This window comes from Colossoma macropomum, unplaced genomic scaffold (genome assembly GCF_904425465.1).
Source record: "Colossoma macropomum unplaced genomic scaffold, Colossoma_macropomum, whole genome shotgun sequence".
Taxonomy (NCBI): Eukaryota; Metazoa; Chordata; class Actinopteri; order Characiformes; family Serrasalmidae; genus Colossoma; species Colossoma macropomum.
Window position 1 is genome coordinate 6,019,861 of NW_023494798.1, and position 23,583 is coordinate 6,043,443.

Sequence of the window (23,583 nt, forward strand, 5' to 3'; positions counted from 1 at the left end):
AGCTAAATGAGAAAGCCAATGCAAGGTCCAAGGCACAATCACAACTGAAATTTTATTTCCACTGTATACCACTGAGTACTGATTGTCATATGTTTTACCTGATAAAGCAACACAATTTAGTCAGTTGCCTACTCATTTATTTTACTTTCAGAGGGATCAGTTGGTCATTTGGACATATCAGGAAAATTGTTTATGTCAGGAAAATAACTATAACAAAATAATAAATATTAGATTTTTTTAAAGTATCACCATTGAAAAATAGGGAATTCAAATGTAAAACAATGACAGTTCAAAAAATGCACAATAGGAAACAAGAAAGCAAGAAACACAATGTAAAAGAGACAGTGAGGCTTAATTCTTTCAGATTACTGATGCTCATATCGGAAAGTCACACCTCCTTTCACTGTGGCCCAACAGTGTAACATTAACATAGAGGATTTGCATTTCTATCTGTATAAATACTACAAACCCTTCCTGTCCAACCAGCCGAAACATCAGACCTTGCACACATTCAATCATTATCTCTACTCAACTATATCTGAAAAGGTGAATGGAGTCTATCTTTACTCTCTTGCATGTGGTGATGGCCATCATTAATTTTTCCAGCACAAATGGAACATTCTGTAGCCTGCAAGGAGAGCCTGCATACCCACAACTTTCAAAGGATGGTGATTTCATAGTTGGAGGGATTTTCCCCTTCCACAGGACTTGGGAATTCACAGACATGTCCTATATGGTCAAACCATCACCACTGAAATGCATGAGGTAAGCAGCAAGACAAACTGAGACTATCATACACTGAATGAATAAATATAATTTAAAATCACATTACATTACCAGATTAGATTGTATGAAAATACAGTAATAGTTAAGCTTCTACATCTCATCTTACACATGTCTGTGTATATCATTTTTTTTTCTAATCCAGTGTTGATTTTAGGACCTTCCAGTTTTCACAGTCCTTGATTTTTGCAATAGAAGAGATCAACAACAGTTCCTCTTTACTCCCTGCTGTTTCACTGGGTTACAAGATCTATGACACATGCACTTCCACGGCTATGGGGGTCAGAATGGCTATGGCACTTGTTAATGGGAACGAGAACTCAGCCTTGAATGAGCAATGCACAAAGCCAGCCCAGGTGCAAGCCATAATTGGCGAGACACAATCACCAGTATCAATGGCTATTGCAAAGAGTGTTGGACCTTTCAGCATTCCCTTAGTAAGCATTTATGCATTTTTTGTCAATATTATAACTACAAAAATAATATAAACATTAAAAAGTAGTAAAATGCTTTCAGAACATTACCATTTTTTACAATGTAAATAATATCTGGCATAAAAAATGTGACAGAATACAATCCCTGACATACCTGTGTGAATATGTTTATAGATCAGTCACTATTCCACTTGTGAGTGTCTTAGTGACAAAAGTAAATATCCCTCATTTCTGCGCACTATTCCCAGTGATTACTACCAGAGCAGAGCACTGGCAGAAATGGTTAAACAGTTTGGCTGGACATGGGTGGGGGCAATAAGAAGAGATGATGATTATGGTAATGGAGGGATGGCAACATTTACTGAAGCTGCTGAACAGTTGGGCATTTGCTTAGAATATTCCCTTCCATTTTTTAAAACCTACTCAAAAGAAAAAGTGCTGAGAATAATCCAGCAGATCAAAAGCTCTACTTCTCGAGTGATTGTGGTATTTGTCACTTATTGGGACTTGGAGATTTTGCTGAATGAATTTTATGAGCACAACATTGCTGGATACCAGTGGGTGGGAACTGAAGGCTGGATCTCTGATTCCACTGTAGCAAGACTGGATAAGCACAAAATACTGCAAGGAGCCATAGGGCTAGCTATACCCAAAACAACAGTGACAGGTCTGAAGGAATTCATTCTGGATATAAATCCACTGAAATCTGCAGGCAGTGCCATTTTTACTGAATTCTGGGAAGCTTTGTTTAAGTGCAAACATACAATGCAGAATGATGTAGAAAATAGAACAGTGTGTACAGGACAGGAGAAACTATCTGAAATGGAAAATGAATTCACAGACATGACTCTGATGCCTATTTTTAGCAATGTGTATAAAGGAGTATATGCTGTTGCCCATACACTGCATGGCCTTCTGGGCTGCACGCAAACATGTCCTACAAAGAAGCAGCCTGATCCTCTCACTGTAAGTTCAAATGATGTTTAAGCATCTTAAAGTTTCATAGATTTGACACATGCATGTAGCACTAACTCAGTTAAAATGCTAGACTTTTATGGAGAAGTAAGTGTTAAGCTCTTTCAAATGTTGTAACGTATATTTTATTCTATTTTGTCAGTTTGCAGAACATCTCAAAAGGGTACGCTTTGAAACTAAAGATGGTGAAGAGGTTTATTTTGATAAAAATGGTGACCCTGTGGCTAAATATGAAATAATAAATTGGCAAAACTATTGAAGATCACAATGAGTTTGTCACTGTTGGATTTTATGACTCGTCTTTTCCTGCTCACAATCGATTATCAGTAAAAATGGCTTCAATTGTGTGGGCACAAAATACAAATCAGGTACAAGGTTAAAACTGCACTTTGGTCTCCATCAAGCATGCATATTTCAAAGAAAGCTTGTATAATATGTAGAACTAAATATTTTTCACATTACTGTACATTTATTTTGATCATAGGTGCCGGTGTCTGTGTGCAGTGAGAGCTGCCCTCCAGGCACCAGGAAGGCTGTGCAGAAAGGAAAGCCTATCTGCTGCTTTGACTGTATACCATGTGCTGAAGGAGAGATCAGTAATATGACAGGTACAAACATCCACGAAAAATGAAAACAGTATTTCTTGTATCACTAAAGTTACTTGAATACATTATAGAATATTTGTGAAAACCTCAGTTAAGCTGAAATGTTTCTCAATGTTTTAAGAAATAAGAAACAATGACAATATCATATGTAATGCATTCCTTCAATTACTTTTCCTGTGCATCTAACGTTGTTGTTATTTATGTTATTTATTTCTCTCTGACAGACTCTATCAAATGTGAACAATGCTACCAAGACTACTGGTCAAATCCACACAGGAATGAATGTGTAAAGAAGGAAATTGAATTCTTGTCATATGAGGAAACTATGGGAATTCTGCTGACAGCTGTTTCAATTATTGGTACATTTTTGACAATAATATAGCAATTATATTCTTCAGATATAAAAATACCCCAATTGTCAAAGCCAACAATTCAGAGCTGAGTTTCTTATTGCTCTTCTCACTGGCTCTGTGTTTCCTCTGTTCACTTACTTTCATTGGTCGGCCCTCTGAGTGGTCCTGTGTGCTGCGTCACACAGTGTTTGGGATCACCTTCGTCCTCTGCATCTCCTGTGTTCTGGGGAAAACAATAGTGGTGTTAATGGCCTTCAGAGCTACACTTCCAGGCAGTAATGTCATGAAATGGTTTGGGCCTCCACAGCAGAGACTCAGTGTTCTCGCTTTCACACTCATACAGGTCCTAATTTGTATTCTTTGGTTAACAACATCCCCTCCTTTCCCCTTCAAAAATCTAAAGCACTACAAGGAAAAGATCATTCTAGAATGTCAGTTAGGTTCAGCAGTAGGTTTCTGGGCTGTGCTGGGTTATATTGGACTCTTGGCTCTTTTGTGTTTTGTTTTAGCCTTTCTGGCTCGGAAGCTGCCTGATAAATTTAATGAAGCCAAGTTCATCACATTCAGCATGCTCATATTCTGTGCTGTTTGGATCACATTTATCCCAGCTTATGTCAGCTCTCCTGGAAAGTTCACTGTAGCTGTGGAGATATTTGCCATTTTGGCTTCAAGCTTTGGTTTGTTATTCTGTATCTTTCTCCCAAAGTGTTACATAATCATACTGAAACCAGAAATGAACACTAAGAAACAAATTATGAGTAAAGTGCCAGTTAAGTAACCTACATATTCATTATTAATATGGATTTACATAAAGCACATGAGCCTTACAACTGTAACCTTAAGTTGTTTACATTCCAACCTCAATGTGGAATACCAACAATTAAAACAAAATCTTCACAATTCAATCTTTGAGAAGTGAACAAAATCTATAAGAGTGGTTTGATGTGAATATTTCAGCAAAGTTTTTTTTTTTGTTTTTTTTTAATTTTGTTATACGTTATGTTGATTGTAATATTCATAAATTTGAGAAAAAAATTGTTTGGGTACTATTTGCCTTACAATGACTAAAATTATATAAAAAATATAGTCAAACAATTTCTCAGGCATCAATTCACATATTAGAAGTCATTTAAAGGCAATAGCTTTCTGGGAAGTAGCATTTAGAGGCATTAAATGCTTTGGAAGTCTGGTTCCTATCATCACCACTGTGAACAATTCTAAATTTGTAAGTTTGTCTATAATGACACATTTCACATCACATCTCTCAAAATGTAATGGACACCCTAAGAGCAAAAGCATGAAGTCATGGAAGAGATGAGACTAAAAATAAAAATCATAACTTTTTGTACAAAGGCCTTAATGTGGTCAATGTCATAAATGTGCTTATATTTGAATAGTGACTTAGAAACGGTACAGAATCTGAAACACTTATTTATCAATTTACATGTCCTATCTTTGCTTTGTTTTAAATTTTTAAAAATTCCCAAATTATTATTTTGTTCATTTATAGGGTTAAATTCCTTTGTAGATTATTTGTCACTCTGACTCTGCAATTCACAAGACCTGCAAACAAAATATACTGCTGGTGACTGGGATTTGCAATGTTTTGGGATAGGCTCAGGAACCAATAACACTGCAACAGAAATCTTTCAAGAGACTTCAATTAAAGTTCTTACCAAATTATGCCAATGAATCTGGAAAACAGTTTAATGGCTGGCAGATTGGAAGAAGTCAGTATATATCCCAATACCAAAGTAAGGAGAAAAGAAAGAGTGTGCAAACTATCATACAATTTCCCTCATACACACCAGAAAAATTACGTTTAAGATCATTCAATACAGACTACAGCTTTACGTTGAAACAGAACTGCCAGGTAAGGAAGCACGATTTAGGAAAGCAGAGAAATAAGAAATATAATTGTGGATGTATGCTGGATAAAAGAAAGTCAAGGCATTAGTAAGAAAGTCAAGAAAGCCTTCGACTGCACTGACCACATCAAATTATGGAATATTCTCAGAAAAACAACAATACCTGAGCATTTTGTCATTCTTAAGAAAAATCTCTATATTGAGCAAGAAGTCACAGTTAGGACAGAAAATGAACAGATAGATAGATATTATCAAAATGAAGAAACATCAATTACCTCTGATATACAGACGACACAGCACTTCTTAATCTGGAATACCTGAAAGTCCTTATAATGAAGTTTGAAGGTTAAAGAACAGAGTGAAGATATGGGACTTCAGCTCAACAGGAAGAAAACTAGTTATCACAACAAGAATAACTGCTAACTTTACCAATAATGGAGAAGATGTGGACATGGTGGACAGATTTTGCCTACTTAGATCAATTAATAACAACAGAGGATCTAGCACTTAAGAAATGAAACACAGATTGACACTCAGCAGAACAAGGACAAAGGAATTGTACGTGATCTTCAAATGCTACAATTTGTCTCTACAAAAATTAGAATTGTCTAGGCTATGGCTTCTCTGTGGTGGTTTATGGATGTAAAAGGTGGACAGTAAACAAGCATGATAAACCTAAAAGAGATGCGAACTGTGGTGTTGCTGAAGACTTGTAAGAGTATCCTGGATTGCAAAGAAAACAAATGGATGGATTTGCGAATAAAAAAGCCTCACTTCTCATTCGAGGCCAAAATAACCAAAATGAAGCCATCTCAATTTCGATATATTCTGAGAAAAATCGATTAGTTGGCAAAGACCACAATGAGAGTTAAAGGGAAAAGAGAAAGAGGACGACCGGGGGTGGGGGGGTGTAAAAACACGCCACCACTCAACTTTGGAGCAGTGGAAAAGTATTCTGTGGAGTGACAAATCACGCTTCTTTATCTGGCAGTCTGTTGGACGAGTCTGGGTTTGGCGAATGCCAGGAGAATGTTACCTGCCTGACTGCATTGTGCCAACTCTAAAGTTTGGTGGAGGTGGGATAATGCTATGGGGTTGTTTTTCCAGAGTTGGCCTAGGCCCTTTAGTTCCAGTGAAGGGAAATCTCAGTGTTTGAGCATAACATTTTGGACAATTTTATGCTTCCAGCTTTGTAGGAACAGCTTGGGGAAGACCCTTTCCTGATACAGCATGGTTATACACCAGTATACAAGCAAGGTCCATAAAGGTGAGTTTGGTGATGGCTGACCTCAACCCCATCAAATACCTTTGAGATGAACCAGAACAAAAACTCCAAGCCAGGCCCTCTTGTCTATATCAGTGCCTGATCTCAAAAATGCTCTTCTGGATGAATAGGCAAAAATTGCCACAGACACACTCCAAAATCTTGTAGAAAGCTGTCCTAAATACACTCACAGTACAGGCACACACAATACTGAATATACTGACATATAACACAGCACTAAACACATCGCATAACAGTACATTTCTTCATTCCCCCCTTAGAACATACCATAACATGTATGTTCTCATATCTTAATCAATCTATCCTTTTCTTCTTACAGTATTTCCCCCTTTCTAAACGTCCTAAAGATGGGCCTCTTTCATTCAAGTGTTTCTATGTTTATAAGGAATGCCTACACTGGTGTAGTTTAGTCATTAAACACCTAAAGTAATTTGAGGCAAAAATAAATAATGTCTATTAGTACTGGTGTTTTCATTCTTAGTTATGAAAAGGTTTTTTATGCAGCTTGCTACAGCGGCAGCCATCTTCTATTCTTGTTTTGTGTTTCAATAGAGGTAACGCTTTTTCTCCAAAACAGAGGGAACAAGCGTTGATGTGTCCACACAACCTATAAAGCAAAGTCCAGGGAGCTAGATAGGCTTTAATGTTAGTTTCTTCGCCCACCAATCAGGAACCAATCTGATATCCTGTTCGGTCGTCACTGTCTCAGGTCTGCTCTGGCATGTCCTAAAAACAAAACACAAAGACACAGCGGCAGTATCATATTCTTATTACGCAAACCATGTTGTATACCCTAATGCAACTTTTAACCTTTGTAATGGATACCTTCTTTCCCTACCTACTATGGGTCCTGGCCTTTGGTGGAAGTCATGGAGCGCTAGTCCCAAATGGGAAATTAGGGAATCTTTACTCTAAAGTTAACCCCTGTGACCTACACATCACAGATCCTCCTCAGAGCATCTCCCAACCAGAGGATGTGCATTATCTGTCATTAAGGACGCAGGAAGAAACATTTGTAAATAACATCAGCATTTGACAAAGGCGTTTTAGCATACATACTTTGCACAGACCTAGAAACCAGTGTTTCACAGTCATGATCAGCTGAATCAAATTCCAATTACACCACATGACTGCAAATAACATTTAGAGGTGACCCTTTGATCACTATATTAGGGGGAGTTAAAACCAGCAAGCCAGTTACCCCACCTTTATGCTGTCACTGCAAACAATCCTGCCATTTAAGAGCAAAGAGGAAACCCAGGTTGGACATTTCAGTGAGAAACTGATCCATAACAATAGGAGCAACAGCTAAAACACACAGATCAGTTGCCTGGATTGCTTTGAGGCAAGGTGGCATTCCAAGCGCTACCTCGTCTATTTTAGCAGAGTGACAAAACATAGACCTCTCTTTGTCACCATGATTGTGAGTTCAACAGATAGACACAAACCCTAGAGATTCTGAAACATTCAAGGTGAACGGTAGTTCCATATTCACTAGGCCTAAAGCTGGGGCACCGCATAATGTAGTTTTAATAGTATGGAAAGCTTTTAAATTGTCATCATTTAGCTCAAACTCATAGCACGTATCGTGGCACAACAGTCAGGCAAAATTCACTCCTGAGCCTGTGACACCAGCTCTCATAAATACCTAGCAGAGTGTTGATTATTGTCGGGCCTATTTTTAAAAAATGCTTTGTGTTCTAATGAATGTAAGTAATAAATGTAAGTATAAATTGTAGAACCGTACTAGCCATTGTTGGAACATCAGATGAGGCTGTTTACATAGGTCTTGATGATAAATAGTAATAGGGTTATGAAGCCCTTGTTGGGAACCTACAGTAAAGCTAGCCATGGTTGATAATCTTCATGCAAAAGCACTGATCAAAATCCATTTGCCATATGAAATATAGAGAAAACACAAAGCTCAGGACACAATTCAGTAAAAATGGTGGATGGATCAGCTACCATAGGTGCAATTGTTTTTGTGATTGTTGGCTTCATGATAATTTACAACCACACCAATTAATCTGCTTTCCGAACAATACATGTGGGTGAGTTGCTGGGACTTTGGGTTAGAAACAACACACTTTGTTTAATTAAGTCCTCCACAATGTGTTAAATACCTATGAATGTATTTGAATAAGAAAAACCAGTCAGTTTGACATATTCAACCTTTAGTAAGCCACAGTCTGTGAGAGATTTGGACCAATTCAGTCATAAAAAATAGAACTATGAGAACTTGCCCCATGAGCTGATTGATGATGCCTAATGCCCCCATGACAACACAGGACAACCATAAAAACTGGCACAGACCCCAGTACAGGGCAGAGGTCAACGCTACCTTGGACTTCTAAAACACAGCTTCAGTTGTATCTGAAACTCGACCCTGAGTTTGCCAAAAAAATGTACTGTATCAGACAGGGCTGTTCTAGACTTATTTTTATATTTGCACCAAACATTTCCTTAAGTTTATACAACCCCATTTCCAAAAAAGTTGGGATGCTGTGCAGAATGTAAACAAAAATACAATGCAATGATAGGCAAATCATGTAAACAATACTACAAAAACAACATATCAAATGTTTAAACTTAGAAATTTGATTGTTTTTTTTGAAAAATATATGCCCATTTTGAATTTGATGTCAACAGCACCTTCCGAAAAAGTTGGGACAGGGGCATGTTTAGCATTGTGTTTCATCACCCCTTCTTTTAACAACACTCTCAAAGTGCTTTGGGAGCTGAAGAGACCAATTGCTGTAGTTTTGAAAGTGAAATGTTTTCCCATTGTTGTTTGATATAGGATTTCAGCTGTTCAACAGTTCAGGGGCTCATTTGTCGTATTTTTCATGTCATAATGCACCAAAAGTTATCAGTTGTAGCAGGTCTGGACTGCAGGCAGGCCAGTTTAGCCTGTCTGCAGTTATTTTCAATACAGAAAAATGCTGTTGTAATACATGCAGAATGTGGTTTTACATTGTCTTGCTGAAATAAGCAAGACCTTCCCTGAAAAAGATGTAGTCTGGATGCAGCATATGTTGCCAAAACATGTATATATTGTTCAGCATTAATGGTGGCTTCACAGATGTACATGTCACCCCTATACCACCATGAATACTGGCTTTTGAACTGTGCACTGATAACAAGCTGAGTGGTCCATGATCTCCAAAAAGAATTTCAAATGTTGATTTGTCAGACGGGCGGCACGGTGGCGCAGTGGGTAGCGCTGTCGCCTCACAGCAAGAATGGCCTGGGTTCGATTCCCGGCCGGGCGACCAGGGTCATTTCTGTGTGGAGTTTGCATGTTCTCCCCGTGTCTGCGTGGGTGTCCTCCGGGTACAGTCCAAAGACATGCCGTCAGGCCAATTGGACATGCTGAATTGCCCCTAGGTGTGAGTGAGTGTGTGAATGTGTATGTCTGTCTGTCTGCCCTGCGATGGACTGGCGACCTGTCCAGGGTGTATCCTGCCTTCCGCCCAATGACAGCTGGGATAGGCTCCAGCACCCCACCGCGACCCAGAAGGATAAGCGGTTTAGATGATGGATGGATGGATGGATTTGTCAGACCACCTCTTTTTCACTTCCCCTCAGTCCATTTTAAATGAGCTTAAGCCCAGAGAAGGCAGCGGTGTTTCTGGATCCTGTTTATATACTGTTTCCTCTTTGCATTTTAGAGTTATAACTTGCATTTATTGATGCAGCGACAAGCTATTTTTTACAGAAAAATTTTCAGAAGTGTTCCTGAGTCCATGCAGTGATTACTACTCTGTCCCAATGTGCATTAAATTCAAAATGGGCATATATTTTTCAAAAACAATACAATTTCTCAGTTCCAACATTTGAGTCTTTGTACTATTGTCAGTGAAATACAGGATTTAAATGATTTGCACATAATTGCATTTTGTTTTCATTTACATTTTGCACAGTGTCCCAACTTTTTGGAAATGGAGTTATACTTCCACAGGCCTATTTTGCCTTGGAGGCTGCATGCATTATGACATGCTCTTTTACTAGGAAGCAAGTCAGTACTCAGGTGAGGCTGACCTCTGGTGACAAAGGCAGATATTACACCTGACAGAACCCCCCCCAGACGGCTGCATCAGACCTGCGACAAGGACGACCCCTGGGGCGAGGGGCCGGGTGATCTGGATGGGTCCTGTGGAATTCGGTGATAAGGGTCAAGGATATCATCCGCAGGGACCCAACAGCGTTCGTCAGGGTCGTAGCCTTCCCAATCCACCAGATGTGGTACCGTGAGAATTCAAGAGGGAACAGACAGTATAAGCATTTCCAGTTGGTGGGGGTGTTCACTGTCAGAGGTCAGCACATCACCTGTAAGGGAGACAGGCTTCAGGAGAGAGACATGGAAAGATGTGAGATACGGTAATGCAAGGGTAATTCAAGACGGTAGGTGACAAGGTTAATTCTTCGCAAAACAGAAAAAGGACAAATATACCTAGGACTCAGCTTTTTGCAGGGCAGTCATAGCTTTAAATCCCATGTGGAGAGCCATATCTTTTGACCTGGACTGAAAGTGGGTGTGTTGCTGCATCTGCGTAAATTTTCCTGCTGGTGGATAGCCATTTGGAGCCATACATGTGCTGAGTTCCAAACCTCCTCACTCCTTTTCACCCAGTCATCAACTGCTGGCTTTTCAGATGGTTCACCTGACCAGGGATATAATGGGGGTTGATAGCCCAGCACACATACGAAAGGTGACAGACATATAGAGGAATGCAACAGGGAATTTTGGGCATTTTCCACCCAGGGAAGAAAGCGGCTCCATTCATGTTGGTTGTCACTGCAATAAGAACGTAAATAACGACTGATTTCTTGGTTCAACCTTTCCACTTGCTCACTGGACTGAGGGTGGTAGCTGGAAGTGAGACTGACATTGATATTTACTAATCTACAAAATACTTTCCACACATGAATTAAACTGAACCCCGCGAGATCGCGAGTTCGATATAAAGTGCCCTGAAGGGCATTGGCGAGGTGTTTTACTCTGAGTGCAAGCAGAACATGACTTGACAAAGTTGGACAGGGAGGGCCACCAGAAAGTGTTCTGGACCAGGGAAACCATTTGGGGAATACCAGGATGACCTGAGCTCAAGGATGAGTGCACCAATTGGATCACATTATGGCGAAGGGCAACGGCAATGTAAACTTTGTTAGCCGGGCATGTTGGGGGTGCTGGGTCAGTGATTTGTGCTCTTCTAATTTCTACCATACAATCCCAAGAGATTGGAGCAACAATACATGAAGGGGGTGTTATGAGGTCTGCACTGATGGGTTTTTTCCTTAACAACATGTTGGTGGGAGAGACCATCTGCCTTACCATTCTTAGACCCAGGTCATAAATTAAAGTTAAATGGAAGCACGTGAAAAATAATGCCCATTGGGCCTGGCGAGGATTCAGACGTTTAGCTGATTTAATGTATTTCAATTTTCTATGATATGTTAGAATGGTAAAAGGGTGGGCAGCGCCCTCAAGCCAGTGCCTCCATTCCTCCAAAGCCGTTTTGACAGCCAAAAATTCATGACTGCCTATGTCATAATTTCGCTTGGATTAGGCTTCCTGGAATAGAATACACAGGGGTGGAGTTTAGAAGGGTTACCATGACTTTGGGAGAGAACAGCTCTGAGTCGAAGGCTGATTCAGCTCCGGGTGACCAGTTCAATTTCTTAACATTGCCTTGCAGTAGAGAAGGGAGAGGAGTGGCAATCATGCTAAAGCCTCTGATGAATCGTCTAAAAAATTTGCGAAGCCTAAGAAGTGTTGCAGTTCTTTAATAGATTTGGGCCACGGCCATTGAGTCACTGCTTTCAGTTTTGATTCATCCATTTTAACTCCTTGTGTGCTGATGACATACCCCAGAAATGATACCCACAGGCTTATGAAACTCACACTTTTCCAATTTGACCTACAGACTGTTCTTTTGGAGGCATTGTAGTACCATCTTGACATGAGTTATGTGTTCAGAGAGTGAGGAAGAGTAAACAAGGATATCATCAATATAGACTATTACCCTTGTTGAGCGTGTCTATTACTTGTTGAGCGTGTCTCTGAAACACATCACTGATGAAAGATTGGAATTCAGCCGGGTCATTTGCCAGGCCATACAGGACCACCTGGTACTCATAATGGCCAGTTGTTGTACTAAAAGCTGTTTTCCAATCCACAGTCTATATCTCTTTGGGGGGGAGGGCTGCAGCCTTAGTTTTACTGAAAAGCGAAGAGAATTCGGTATATTCAATGGGAAGCGGTACTTTAATTTCAGTATCAGGACTTTCAATGGAAGTTGTTAAACATGGCAAAGTCATACAGTGGGTAAAACAGAACGAGCTCCATTTCTCTAATTCTCCGGATAGTGTGGGGTTGTGAGTGGATAGCCAGGGGGACCCAAGAACAATGGGGTTTTTGGGAGAGGGAATGGCTAATAGTGACATGCTCTCTGAGTGCAAGAGTCCTGTGATGATAGTTAAGGGAGGAGTGTCAGCTATAATCTGACCAGAACCAAGGGGTTTCCCATCCAGCCCTTTAACGGTCAGAGGCGATTTTTATATTGAGGAGGGGAATGTGAAGTTTGGTGGCAATGTCTTGGTCGATAAAGTTTCAGCGCTGGGAAAGAAAGGCGTTGAGAACCCCAAATTAGTGTTACAGGTAGACTGAATTTGCAACTTTCAATAGAAGAATATATGGTCTCACTCACCCGTTTGGGGTTCTTAAGAGTGGGGCAGTCACCTTTGAAGTGTCCTTCTGGCCACAGTAAAATCAAAGCCCCTCAAGCATGCGCTTTAGCCATTCCTCTGGGGTAAGTTGCACAGGACCAATCTCCATGGGCTCAGCTGTAGACTGAACAACAGATGGGATAATAGAGGTGCTAGTGGCCGGAACGATTGAGATTGTCCAAAGTGATGGATAATTGTTTGAAATCCAAAAGGCTACTGTCACTGTCCCTGTGTGCCAATTCTGCCTGTTCTCAGCTGCTGTCTTGTTCCCTTGTTCGAGGGATAGTAAAAGCTCTCCAGGATATTTAGCGCTAACTGGGTGATCAAAAACCTCCCGGAATACACGTTCAAAGTTTGCATATGTGGAGGAATTGGGTACTAGAGCTTGCCACATAACCATGGCCCAGGAGACAGCTTTACTAGTGAGAAGGGACATGACAAAAGCTATCTTGGATGAATCAGTGGGAAAAGCAAGAGGGGCATGAGAAAATAGCACTACATTAAAAACCCCTTACACAGACCAGGGGGTTGTATTTATCAGGAAGGGCGTGAAGTGTCAGAGGGAGATGGGGAAAGCTGTACTGGAGGTTGCGGGGAGACTTGAGCAGGTGGGGGGGCTTGAGCAGACAGAGGAGCTGGAACCTGAAGGTTACGAACCACATGGAAGCACTTTGTTGAGGGTATTAGTGAGGTGCAATAGCTGTTGTGCAACCAATAGTTTGGCCTTGAGCCAAAACAGCAGGACGGAGATTAAACGGTTCTACTAGATTCTGGGTAGGCAAAGTATTCTGTAATGAGGACTCTCCAGATGGGTTTGAATCCATGATTCAAAAAAACAGAATAGATCACAACACAGCAAAGCTACAAAAGGGAGTTCAAAAAGCATTCAGAAAAAAAACGCGAGTCAAAGAGTTCAGAAAAAGGTCCTAGCAATCCAATAAATCCAACAGATGTGAAGAAACAAGCACTTGGTACACAGATGAACTGGCAATACTTCGCAGAGATCCAGTGTTATTGAAGGTCCTTATAAAGGGAGCTTAATGAGCTGCAGGAAGCAAGTCAGTACTCAGGTGAGGCTGACCTTTGGTGATGAAGGTGGGTATTACACCTGACAGCTCTTCTAATGACGTGTAGCCTTATATCTAAGCACCATATTTTATCTGGATGAACTGGCACTTTCTTTTGATAGTATTTGTCCAACCTAGATGAGTCTATATGTTTACATAACTGTTCATCCACTCTGACAATGAATATATTATCAGACCAACCACATGCCTCCCTACCACCCCTCTGTGTGGTAGACTTTTTTCCAGCCATTGGCTTACGGACAACAGGCCACAATACAGGCCTAAACACACTCTACTGCGGTCTTCCCCTCCGGTCCGTCAAATTGAGGAGGCTAACTACTGGTTTAGGGTTTGCTTCGAAATGAACCACTCACCTACAGCACAGAGATGAGAAGTCCAATCCGGATAAAGGCACCACATGAAGAATCCAAACCCCATTCCAAACCAGGGACCTAGCCATATGTCTGGAGAATTGAAGTTTATTTCTTGTGCACAATACTAAATATACTGACATAACACAGCACTAAAGGCAATATATTTTCTGTATATATATATATATATATATATATATGTGTAGTGCTGAGAATGATCCACCACCCAAATAGTACCTGCTCTGTGAGGGTCCATGGGGGTTCTGACCACTGAAGAACAGGTAAAAGGGGGCTAACAATGTAGACAGAGAAACAGATGGACTACAGTCTGTAATTGTAGAACTACAAAGTGCAGCAATATAGTAAGTGGAGCTGATAATATGGACAATGAGCGTAGAAACAAGGAGGTGGTCATAATGATATGCCTGATCGGTATATATATATATATATATATATATATATATATATATATATATATATATATATATATATACGCCGAGAGAGAGAGTGAGAGAGAAAGAGAGATAGAATTCCAGGAAAAAAAAAAGTGAGGAAAAAAAAAACTGTAATCACTCACTCAGTCTCACAAGAAGTTTTAAAATTATTTGTCATTTGAGTTTTTTTCTGTTTATTTATTTGGGATACAAAGGTAAAGGAAATATATAAAAATACAAAGGTATAACAGGCAAGATAGATGTTGAGGCCAACTTTTATTCAGATTAGTGCTGTTCACCTCTGAAAGTAACACCTCCTTTGATTGTGTCCCAGCAGTGTAACATTACCGTAGAGGATTTGCATTCCTATCTGTATAAATACCACAAACTCTTTCCATCCAACCAGCTGAAACATTCGATTTTGAACACACCCAATCATTATCTTTACTCAGTAGTTGAATGGCTGGATGGAGTCTATCTTTAGTCTCTTACATGTGGTAATGGTCATTATCAATTTTTTGAGGATAAATGGGACTTTCTGTAGCCTGCAAGGAGAGCCGGTATACCCACAACTGTCAAAGGATGGTGATATCATAGTTGGAGGGATTTTACCCTTCCATAGAAGCTGGGAAATCACAAACATGTCTTATGTAATCAAGCCATCACCGCTGAATTGTGTGAGGTAAGCAGCAATGCAAACTGAAACTTATTCATATATTCAATGTATATATATTATTTTCAACAGTTGTATCACATACTAGTAATGAAGCCTCTAGAGGTAATGTTTAAAATGTCTGTATATGTCTGTTTTTTTTCCTAATCCAGTCTTGATTTCAGAGCCATACAGTTTTCACAGTCCTTGATCTTTGCAATAGAAGAGATCAACAACAGTTCCTCTTTACTCCCTGGTGTCTCACTGGGCTACAAGCTCTATGACACATGCAGTTCCACGGCTATGGGGGTCAGAATGGCTATGGCACTTATTAATGGAAATGAGAACTCAACATTGGATGAGCCCTGCACAAAGCCAGCCCAGGTGCAAGGCATAATCGGCGAGACACACTCCTCAATATCAACGGCAATTGCAAAGAGTGTTGGACCTTTCAACATTCCCTTAGTAAGAATTTAAGCAAGTTTTTTTTTTATAATGTCTAGGTAAAATCACTCCAGATCTTACCTTTAATATTAAAAGCAGTTAATATCTGGCATAAAAATACTTGAGATTAAACATAATTCCTGTGTGAATCTGTTCTCAGATCAGTTACGAAGCCACTTGCGAGTGTCTCAGTGACAAAAGGATATACCCCTCTTTTTTGCGCACTATTCCCAGTGATTACTACCTAAGCAGAGCACTGGCAGAGATGGTCAAGCAGTTTGGCTGGACATGGGTGGGCGCATTAAGAAGAGATGATGACTATGGTAACAGTGGGATGGCTGCATTTACTGAAGCTGCAGAACAATTGGGTATATGTCTAGAATATTCCCTTCCATTTTTTCGAACTTACTCACAAGAGAAAGTGCTGAGAATAATCCAGCAGATCAAAAGCTCTACTTCTCGAGTGATTGTGGCATTTGTGACTTATTGGGACTTGGAGATTTTGTTGAATGTATTTCATGAGCACAACATAACTGGATATCAGTGGGTGGGAACTGAAGCTTGGATCTTTGATTCAACTGTAGCGAGACTGGATAAGCACAAAATACTGCAAGGAGCCATAGGGCTAGGTATCCCCAATACAAAGGTGACAGGTTTAAAGGAATTCATTCTAGATATAAATCCACTGCAGTCTGCAAGCAGTGCCATTTTTACTGAATTCTGGGAAACTTTGTTTAAGTGCAAATATTCAATGAAGAATGACTCAGAATATTCAAGAGTGTGTACAGGCCAGGAGAAACTCTCTGAAATGGAAAATGATTTCACAGATATGTCCATGATGCCTGTTTTCATTAATGTGTATAAAGCAGTGTATGCTATTGCCCATACCCTACATGACCTTCTTGGCTGCACGCAAACATGTCCTACAAAGAAGCAGCCTGATCCTCTCACTGTAAGTTAAAAGTCTGTTTAAACACAGATTTTAAACTTAGAGTTTCAGAGCTTTGGCACAAGTGTGTAGCACTAATTCAGAAGAATCTGTTAAAATGCTGTACTTTTAAGAAGAAGGAAGTGTTCATTTCTTTCAAATGTTGTAATTTAAACTTTGTTCTATTAATTCAGTTTCTAGAACATCTCAAAAGGGTGCGGTTTAAAAGCAAAGATGGCGAAGAGGTTTATTTTGATGAAAATGGTGACCCCGTTGCTAAATATGAAATAATAAACTGGCAAACTATTGAAGATCATCATGAGTTTGTCACTGTAGGACTTTATGACTTTTCATTTCCTGCTCACAATCGATTAGCAGTGAAAATGGCCTCTATTGTGTGGGCACAAAATAAAAATCAGGTAAAATTTAACTTTGGATTCAATAAAGATTTGATGTGTATGAACTAAATTTCATTTTCAGATTATTAAAGATTTATTTTGATCATAGGTGCCAGTATCTGTGTGCAGTGAGAGCTGCCCTCCAGGCACCAGAAAGGCTGTACAGAAAGGAAAGCCTATCTGCTGCTTTGACTGTATACCATGTGCTGAAGGAGAGATCAGTAACATTACAGGTAAAAAAAAAAAATCACAAATGCTGAAAAAAAAAACAAATATTTTTGGTATTGCTCTTGTAACTACAAAATATTCCAGAACATTTTTTAATGAAGTTTAATCTGTTTAGAGGTTTACTCCATGTTTTAGGAGACATTATAACCAATGCATTCCTTCAATTATTTTCCTGTGTATTTAACTTTGTTTGTTATTTATGTTTTTTTTTCTTTCTCTGACAGACTCAATTAAATGTGAACAGTGCTACAAGGACTACTGGTCAAATTCACACAGGAATGAATGTGTAAAGAAGGAAATTGAATTCTTGTCGTATGAGGAAACGATGGGAATCTTGCTAACAGCTGTTTCAATTATTGGTGCATTTCTGACGATAATAATAGCAATTATATTCTTCAAACATAAAAATACCCCAATAGTAAAAGCCAACAATTCAGAGCTGAGCTTCCTGCTGCTCTTCTCACTGGCTCTGTGTTTCCTCTGTTCACTTACTTTCATTGGTCAGCCCTCTGAGTGGTCCTGTGTGCTGCGTCACACAGTGTTTGGGATCACCTTCGTCCTCTGCATCTCCTGTGTTCTGGGGAAAACAATAGTGGTGTTAATGGCCTTCAGAGCTACACTTCCAGGCAGTAATGTCATGAAATGGTTTGGGCCTCCACAGCAGAGACTCAGTGTTCTTGCTTTCACTCTCATACAGGTCCTTATTTGTTTGCTTTGGTTAACAACATCCCCTCCTTTCCCCTTCAAAAATCGAAAGCACTATAGGGATAAGATCATTCTAGAATGTCAGCTAGGCTCAGCAGTAGGTTTCTGGGCTGTGCTGGGTTATATAGGACTCTTGGCTCTACTGTGTTTTGTTTTAGCTTTTCTAGCACGGAAGCTGCCTGATAAGTTTAATGAAGCCAAGTTCATCACATTCAGCATGCTCATATTCTGTGCAGTCTGGATCACCTTCATCCCAGCTTACATCAGCTCTCCTGGAAAGTTCACTGTAGCTGTAGAGATATTTGCCATTTTGGCCTCAAGCTTTGGTTTACTATTCTGTATCTTTCTTCCAAAGTGTTACATAATCATAATGAAACCAGAAAAGAACACAAAAAAACAAATTATGAGTAAAGTATCAGTTAAGTAAGATACATATTCATTATTAATATGGCTTTATTTAAAGCACATTCTCCTTGCAACTGTAATCTTAATTTGTTAACATTTTAAAAGATGTTAAAGGGGAATACCATTGATAAAAAAAAAAAAATCTAAGTAATCTCTGTGATGCAAACAAAATCAATAAGAGTAGTTTGATGTGAATTTTTTAGAGGAAGTCACTGATTTTTTTTATATAATGGTACTATGAACCAGGGGTCACAAGTTCTATAACACAAATATAGCCATTTCATTTGCTCTTCAAAATTAGCCAGTGTATTTCATGCAGTAGCTTTCTGAGAGGTAGTTTTTAGAGGCATTAAATGCTCTGGGAGTCTGGTTCCTAGCAACACCAGTGTAAACAATTCTGACTTGGCCTGTTTGCCCATAATGGCGCATTTCACATCAGATCACTCTGAATTTTATCATTACTATTTTTTTTTAATCTTATTAATTAAATGCATTGGTGGCAAAAAGTCTAAAATCAGTAGTATTTTTTTTATTTTTTGCATTGTTTTCTACTGTAACATAAAACATTTCACTGCAAATTAGATTACCAGCATAACTGCGAGAGTGAAAAAACAGGATCTTTGAATGCTCACATACTGATTGTGCCTAAAACAGTGAGTAGTATGCATTATGTGACCAACACAAATTTTCCCTAGTATGTCAAAGAAACCTGGATGACGAACTGCTCCAGCAAAATACTGCAGTATGCAGCCAGAGCTATCTTTGTGATTTACTCCAACCTAAATTGCAACACGGTCGTTTCAGGAGGACAAATCCACTGATGTAATGGCCTGAATATTTTTAGAATATTAGATTCAGCCTTTCCATTCAATAATAATGGTGAAAAGAAAGACATTTGTTTGCACTCAGCACAACACTAAGGCCTCATCAGTTTTCTCTGCTGGTGTTAAGGCATTTTTGCTCACTTTGAATATTTAATAACGTTAACTTTCTGCACAGATAACATAGTAAAAATAGTTACTTAATGAAGTTGGTCTCTGCCGAACAGGCTGCTTAGCATTGGCTTTTCAGACACCATTGTGAAGTCACTTTGCTTACAGTGCTGTGAAATTTTTTCCCAATTATTTTTGCTAATTTGTCACATTTAAATGTTTAAGATCATCCAACAAATTTTAATGACGACAACACTAGTAAACACAAAATGCAGTATTTAATTTTTTCATTGCATTTGTTGATGACAAAGGTTTATTCAAAATCTCTTTTGTGACCTTCTGCATGAGTCATTGATGCACTCTTGTGATATTTTAATAGGTCAAAATATACACATATATGTTGAAAAACAGCTAGCAACAGTCGCTAAACAGTGGTCTTGAGATGGGTTTGACTGGCTCCGGCCCTAATGAGTAGGTCAGATTTACCTGAAAATCCTATGAACACATTTCAATGGAAGAGAAGATTCAAATCTGACATGTTTGGACAAAGGCCTTAACATGGTCAATGTCAGAAATTTGTTTGTATTTAAAAAGTGACCTAGATATAGTGAAGAATCTTGAATAATTCTTCTTCATTTAACTTCTCTTACCTTTGTTTTAAATATTTCAAAATTCTAAAACATTCTTTTGTTCATTTACAGGTTTAAATGAATAAAATTCCAGATTTTGTGATGTCAGACTTTTGCACCACACTCTAGATTTTCTTTTGTCAAAATCTGTCCACTTTTTCACTCATTTGAAACCTGATCATTTATTACAGAAGCATTCAGTTATAATTTAGCATTTAGCTAACTATAGTAGATATACTTAGCTAAATTAACAATCAGCTACTATTACCAAAAGAGCAAACAACTACTGTTGTCACATTAAAAATATATTAAATGATTCAATTACTATGTAATAAGTTTGTCTTCATGTTAAATGATGTCACATTCACTGCTGACTATTACCCACCATGCCACCAGAGGTCGATATTACCAGATTTCTGATGAGTGTCTCACCTGTGTGTCATCTGCAATCGTTTTGTAGCATACATAAGCCATATGAAGGTGGTTCGCTTCGTGAAGTCTTGTTTGGTACTCCTTGCAATTCCAAGGCTTGTTTACTTTCTTTATATTTGCCTGTGGGTTTCAATTAAAATGAAGTAAGAAGTTATTAAGACTATTGATACATACAGTTTCATTGCTATTTTTTTATCTTGTCACTCTTTCTACACTGCCTGTGCAGACATAAGTGTCACTTTAGTTTTGCACTGAAAAGACAAACACAAAGTTCAAATGAGCAACTCTTTGAGTTTGTGTTGGCATGTTTTCATATCATTGCATTTAGTGTGAACAGTCACTGTTGTGAAAACAAAATTAATATGTACATTTTTAAGTTGTAACATGAAGGGACAGACTTGAGAGTCGATTCAGGTGCAAGCTGCCTTTATTACAGCTAAATAGCATTAGGCTCCCGACGCCATAGACATAAGTTTGGGAGCCTCCAACATCAAGAGGAGGAGGGGGCCCAACCACATCCCTGCTGACCTGAGCAGAGGGAGATACAGGTTTAACAAGGATACATGAAAGATAGGAGAGATTCCACAGTCAGCAGGCAATAGCAAATGATATGACACATGGCAGATACCTGATGCAACAATAAAATTAATGTTTCTAAAACATATGACGCTTTATTGAGTTTTGAAGGTCACAATCTCAGTGAGATTTTAGACGAACAGAAATTGACTCAAGAAAAATCTTATTTTAAAACCCCAATTAAAAAAAAAAACGCTGTGTAAATTGTAAATAAATGTAAATAAAAACAGAATGCAATGCAATGCAAATGCAGTGCAAAAATGTAGTGCAAATCTCATAAACCCGTGTTTTATTCCCAATAGAACACATATCAGATGTTGAAAATGAGACATTTTACCATTTCATTAAAAAAAAACAAAAAAAAATAACTCATTTAGAACTTGACGGCAGCAAGGCATCTCAAAAAGTTGGGACAGGGCCGTGTCTACCATTGTGTAGCATCCCCTCTTCTTTTAACAACAGTCTGTAAACGTCTGGGAAGTGAGGAGACCAATTGCTGGAGTTTTGGGAAAGGAATGTTGTCCCATTCTTGTCTGATGTAGGATTCTAGCTGCTCAACAGTTCTGGGTCTTCTTTGCCGGATTTTTCGTTGCATGATGCGCCAATTGTTTTCTATTGGTCAAAGGTCTGGACTGCAGGCAGGCTAGTTTAGCACCCCGACTCTGCGAAGCCATGCTGTTGTGATGGATGCAGTATGTGTTTTAGCATTGTCTTGGTGAAATATGCAAGGCCTTCCCTGAAAGAGACACTGTCTGTATGGGAGCATATGTTGTTCTAAAACCTCTAAATACTGTTCGGCATTTACAGATGTGTAAGCTGACCATGCCATTGGCACTATTGCAACCCCATACCATCAGAAATGCAGGCTTTTTGAACTGTGTGCTGATAATAAGCTAGATGGTTCACTCCTCTTAAGTCTGCAGGACGTGGTTTCCAAAATAATTTTATTATAATTTGATTCATCTGACCACAGAACAGTTTTCCATTTTGCCTCAGTCCATTTTAAATGAGCTTTGGACCAGAGAAGATGGTGGCGTTTCTGGATCGTGTTGACATATGGCTTTTTCTTTGCATGATACAGCTTTAACTTGCATTTTTAGATTGCATGGTGAGGTGTGGTGTTCACAGACAATGGTTTCTGAAAGTGTTCCTGAGCCCAAGCAGGACTCAAGGATTCAGGATTGTATAAAGAAACATCAATAAGCTTTGATATGCAGATGATATAACACCCAAAGCAGAAAATCTGGAATACCTTGAGGCCCTTCTAAAGAAGATTAAAGTTAAAAACAAGTTAAAAACATAGGACTTCTGCTCGATATGACGAACACTAAGGTAATGAAAAAAGAAAAAAAAAACAAAGAACTGCAAACTTTAACACTGATGGGAAAGATGTGGAAATGGTGGACAGCTTTTACCTACTCAGATCAATTATTAACAAATGAGGATACAGCATTTAAAATTATGACACAAATTGGCACACGGCAGACTAAGTATGAAGAAGCTTGGAAAGATCTTCAAATGCAATGATTTGTCTCTACAAACAAAGATCAGAACTGTCCAGACTATGGCATTCTCTGTTGATTTTTAAGGATGTGAAAGCCGGGCAATAAACAAGTAAGAAAGGAAACAATGCAGATGCCTCTTCTGAAACTTCTGAGAGTACACTGGACTGCAATGAAAACAAAGAATGGATCAGCGAACAATTACTACTGAATTACTACTGAATTACTAATGAACTAGGAGTTAATGATGATCAGGAACAGTATTATAAAGTGAAACACATGGTAAATCATTATTAATGAACTAGGAGTTGATGTTCAGGAACAGCACTATAAAGTGAAAGACATGGTAACTCATCATTAATGAACTAGGAGTTAATGATCAGGAACAGTATTGGTGTTATGAGTGTTGTTCCAGCACTGATTGACACCGGAGCCACAGGAAACTTCATTGACAAGGGACTTGCAAAGAGACTACATGTGCCGCTGGAACCTTGTCAACCACCACTTCAAGTAAAGGCCCTGGATGAACATCCACTGGATGGTGATCCTGTGTCTAAATATGAAACAATAAACTTGCAAACTATTGAAGATCACCATGAGTTGGTCACTGTTGGATATTATGACTCTACTTTTCTTGCTCACAAAAGATTAGCAGTACAAATGGCCTCCATTGTGTAGGGCACGAAATACAAGCCAGGTACGAGGATAGAATTGCATTTCCATCTTAATAAAGCATGTATATTTCAAACGAAGTTTGTAAAATATGTCTAAATTATATGTCCTTTTAAGTTATTAAAGATTTATTTTGATCATAGTTGCCAGTGTCTGTATGCAGTGAGAGCTGCCCT

At 39.0% G+C, this 23,583-nt stretch overlaps 1 protein-coding gene and 1 pseudogene across 1 annotated transcript; both read left to right on the forward strand.

The window, feature by feature from the left end:
- The first annotated feature begins 510 nt into the window (after positions 1-510).
- LOC118818489 lies at positions 511-3,684 on the forward strand (annotated as a pseudogene).
- An 11,687-nt stretch (positions 3,685-15,371) lies between these two features.
- Positions 15,372-18,686, forward strand: LOC118818394 (extracellular calcium-sensing receptor-like). The gene is made up of 6 exons (XM_036585648.1): positions 15,372-15,586; positions 15,730-16,021; positions 16,161-16,952; positions 17,123-17,347; positions 17,436-17,559; positions 17,779-18,686. The coding sequence occupies exons 1-6, from the start codon at positions 15,372-15,374 to the stop codon at positions 18,684-18,686; spliced, it is 2,556 nt and encodes an 851-aa protein (XP_036441541.1).
- Positions 18,687-23,583: the final 4,897 nt, after the last annotated feature.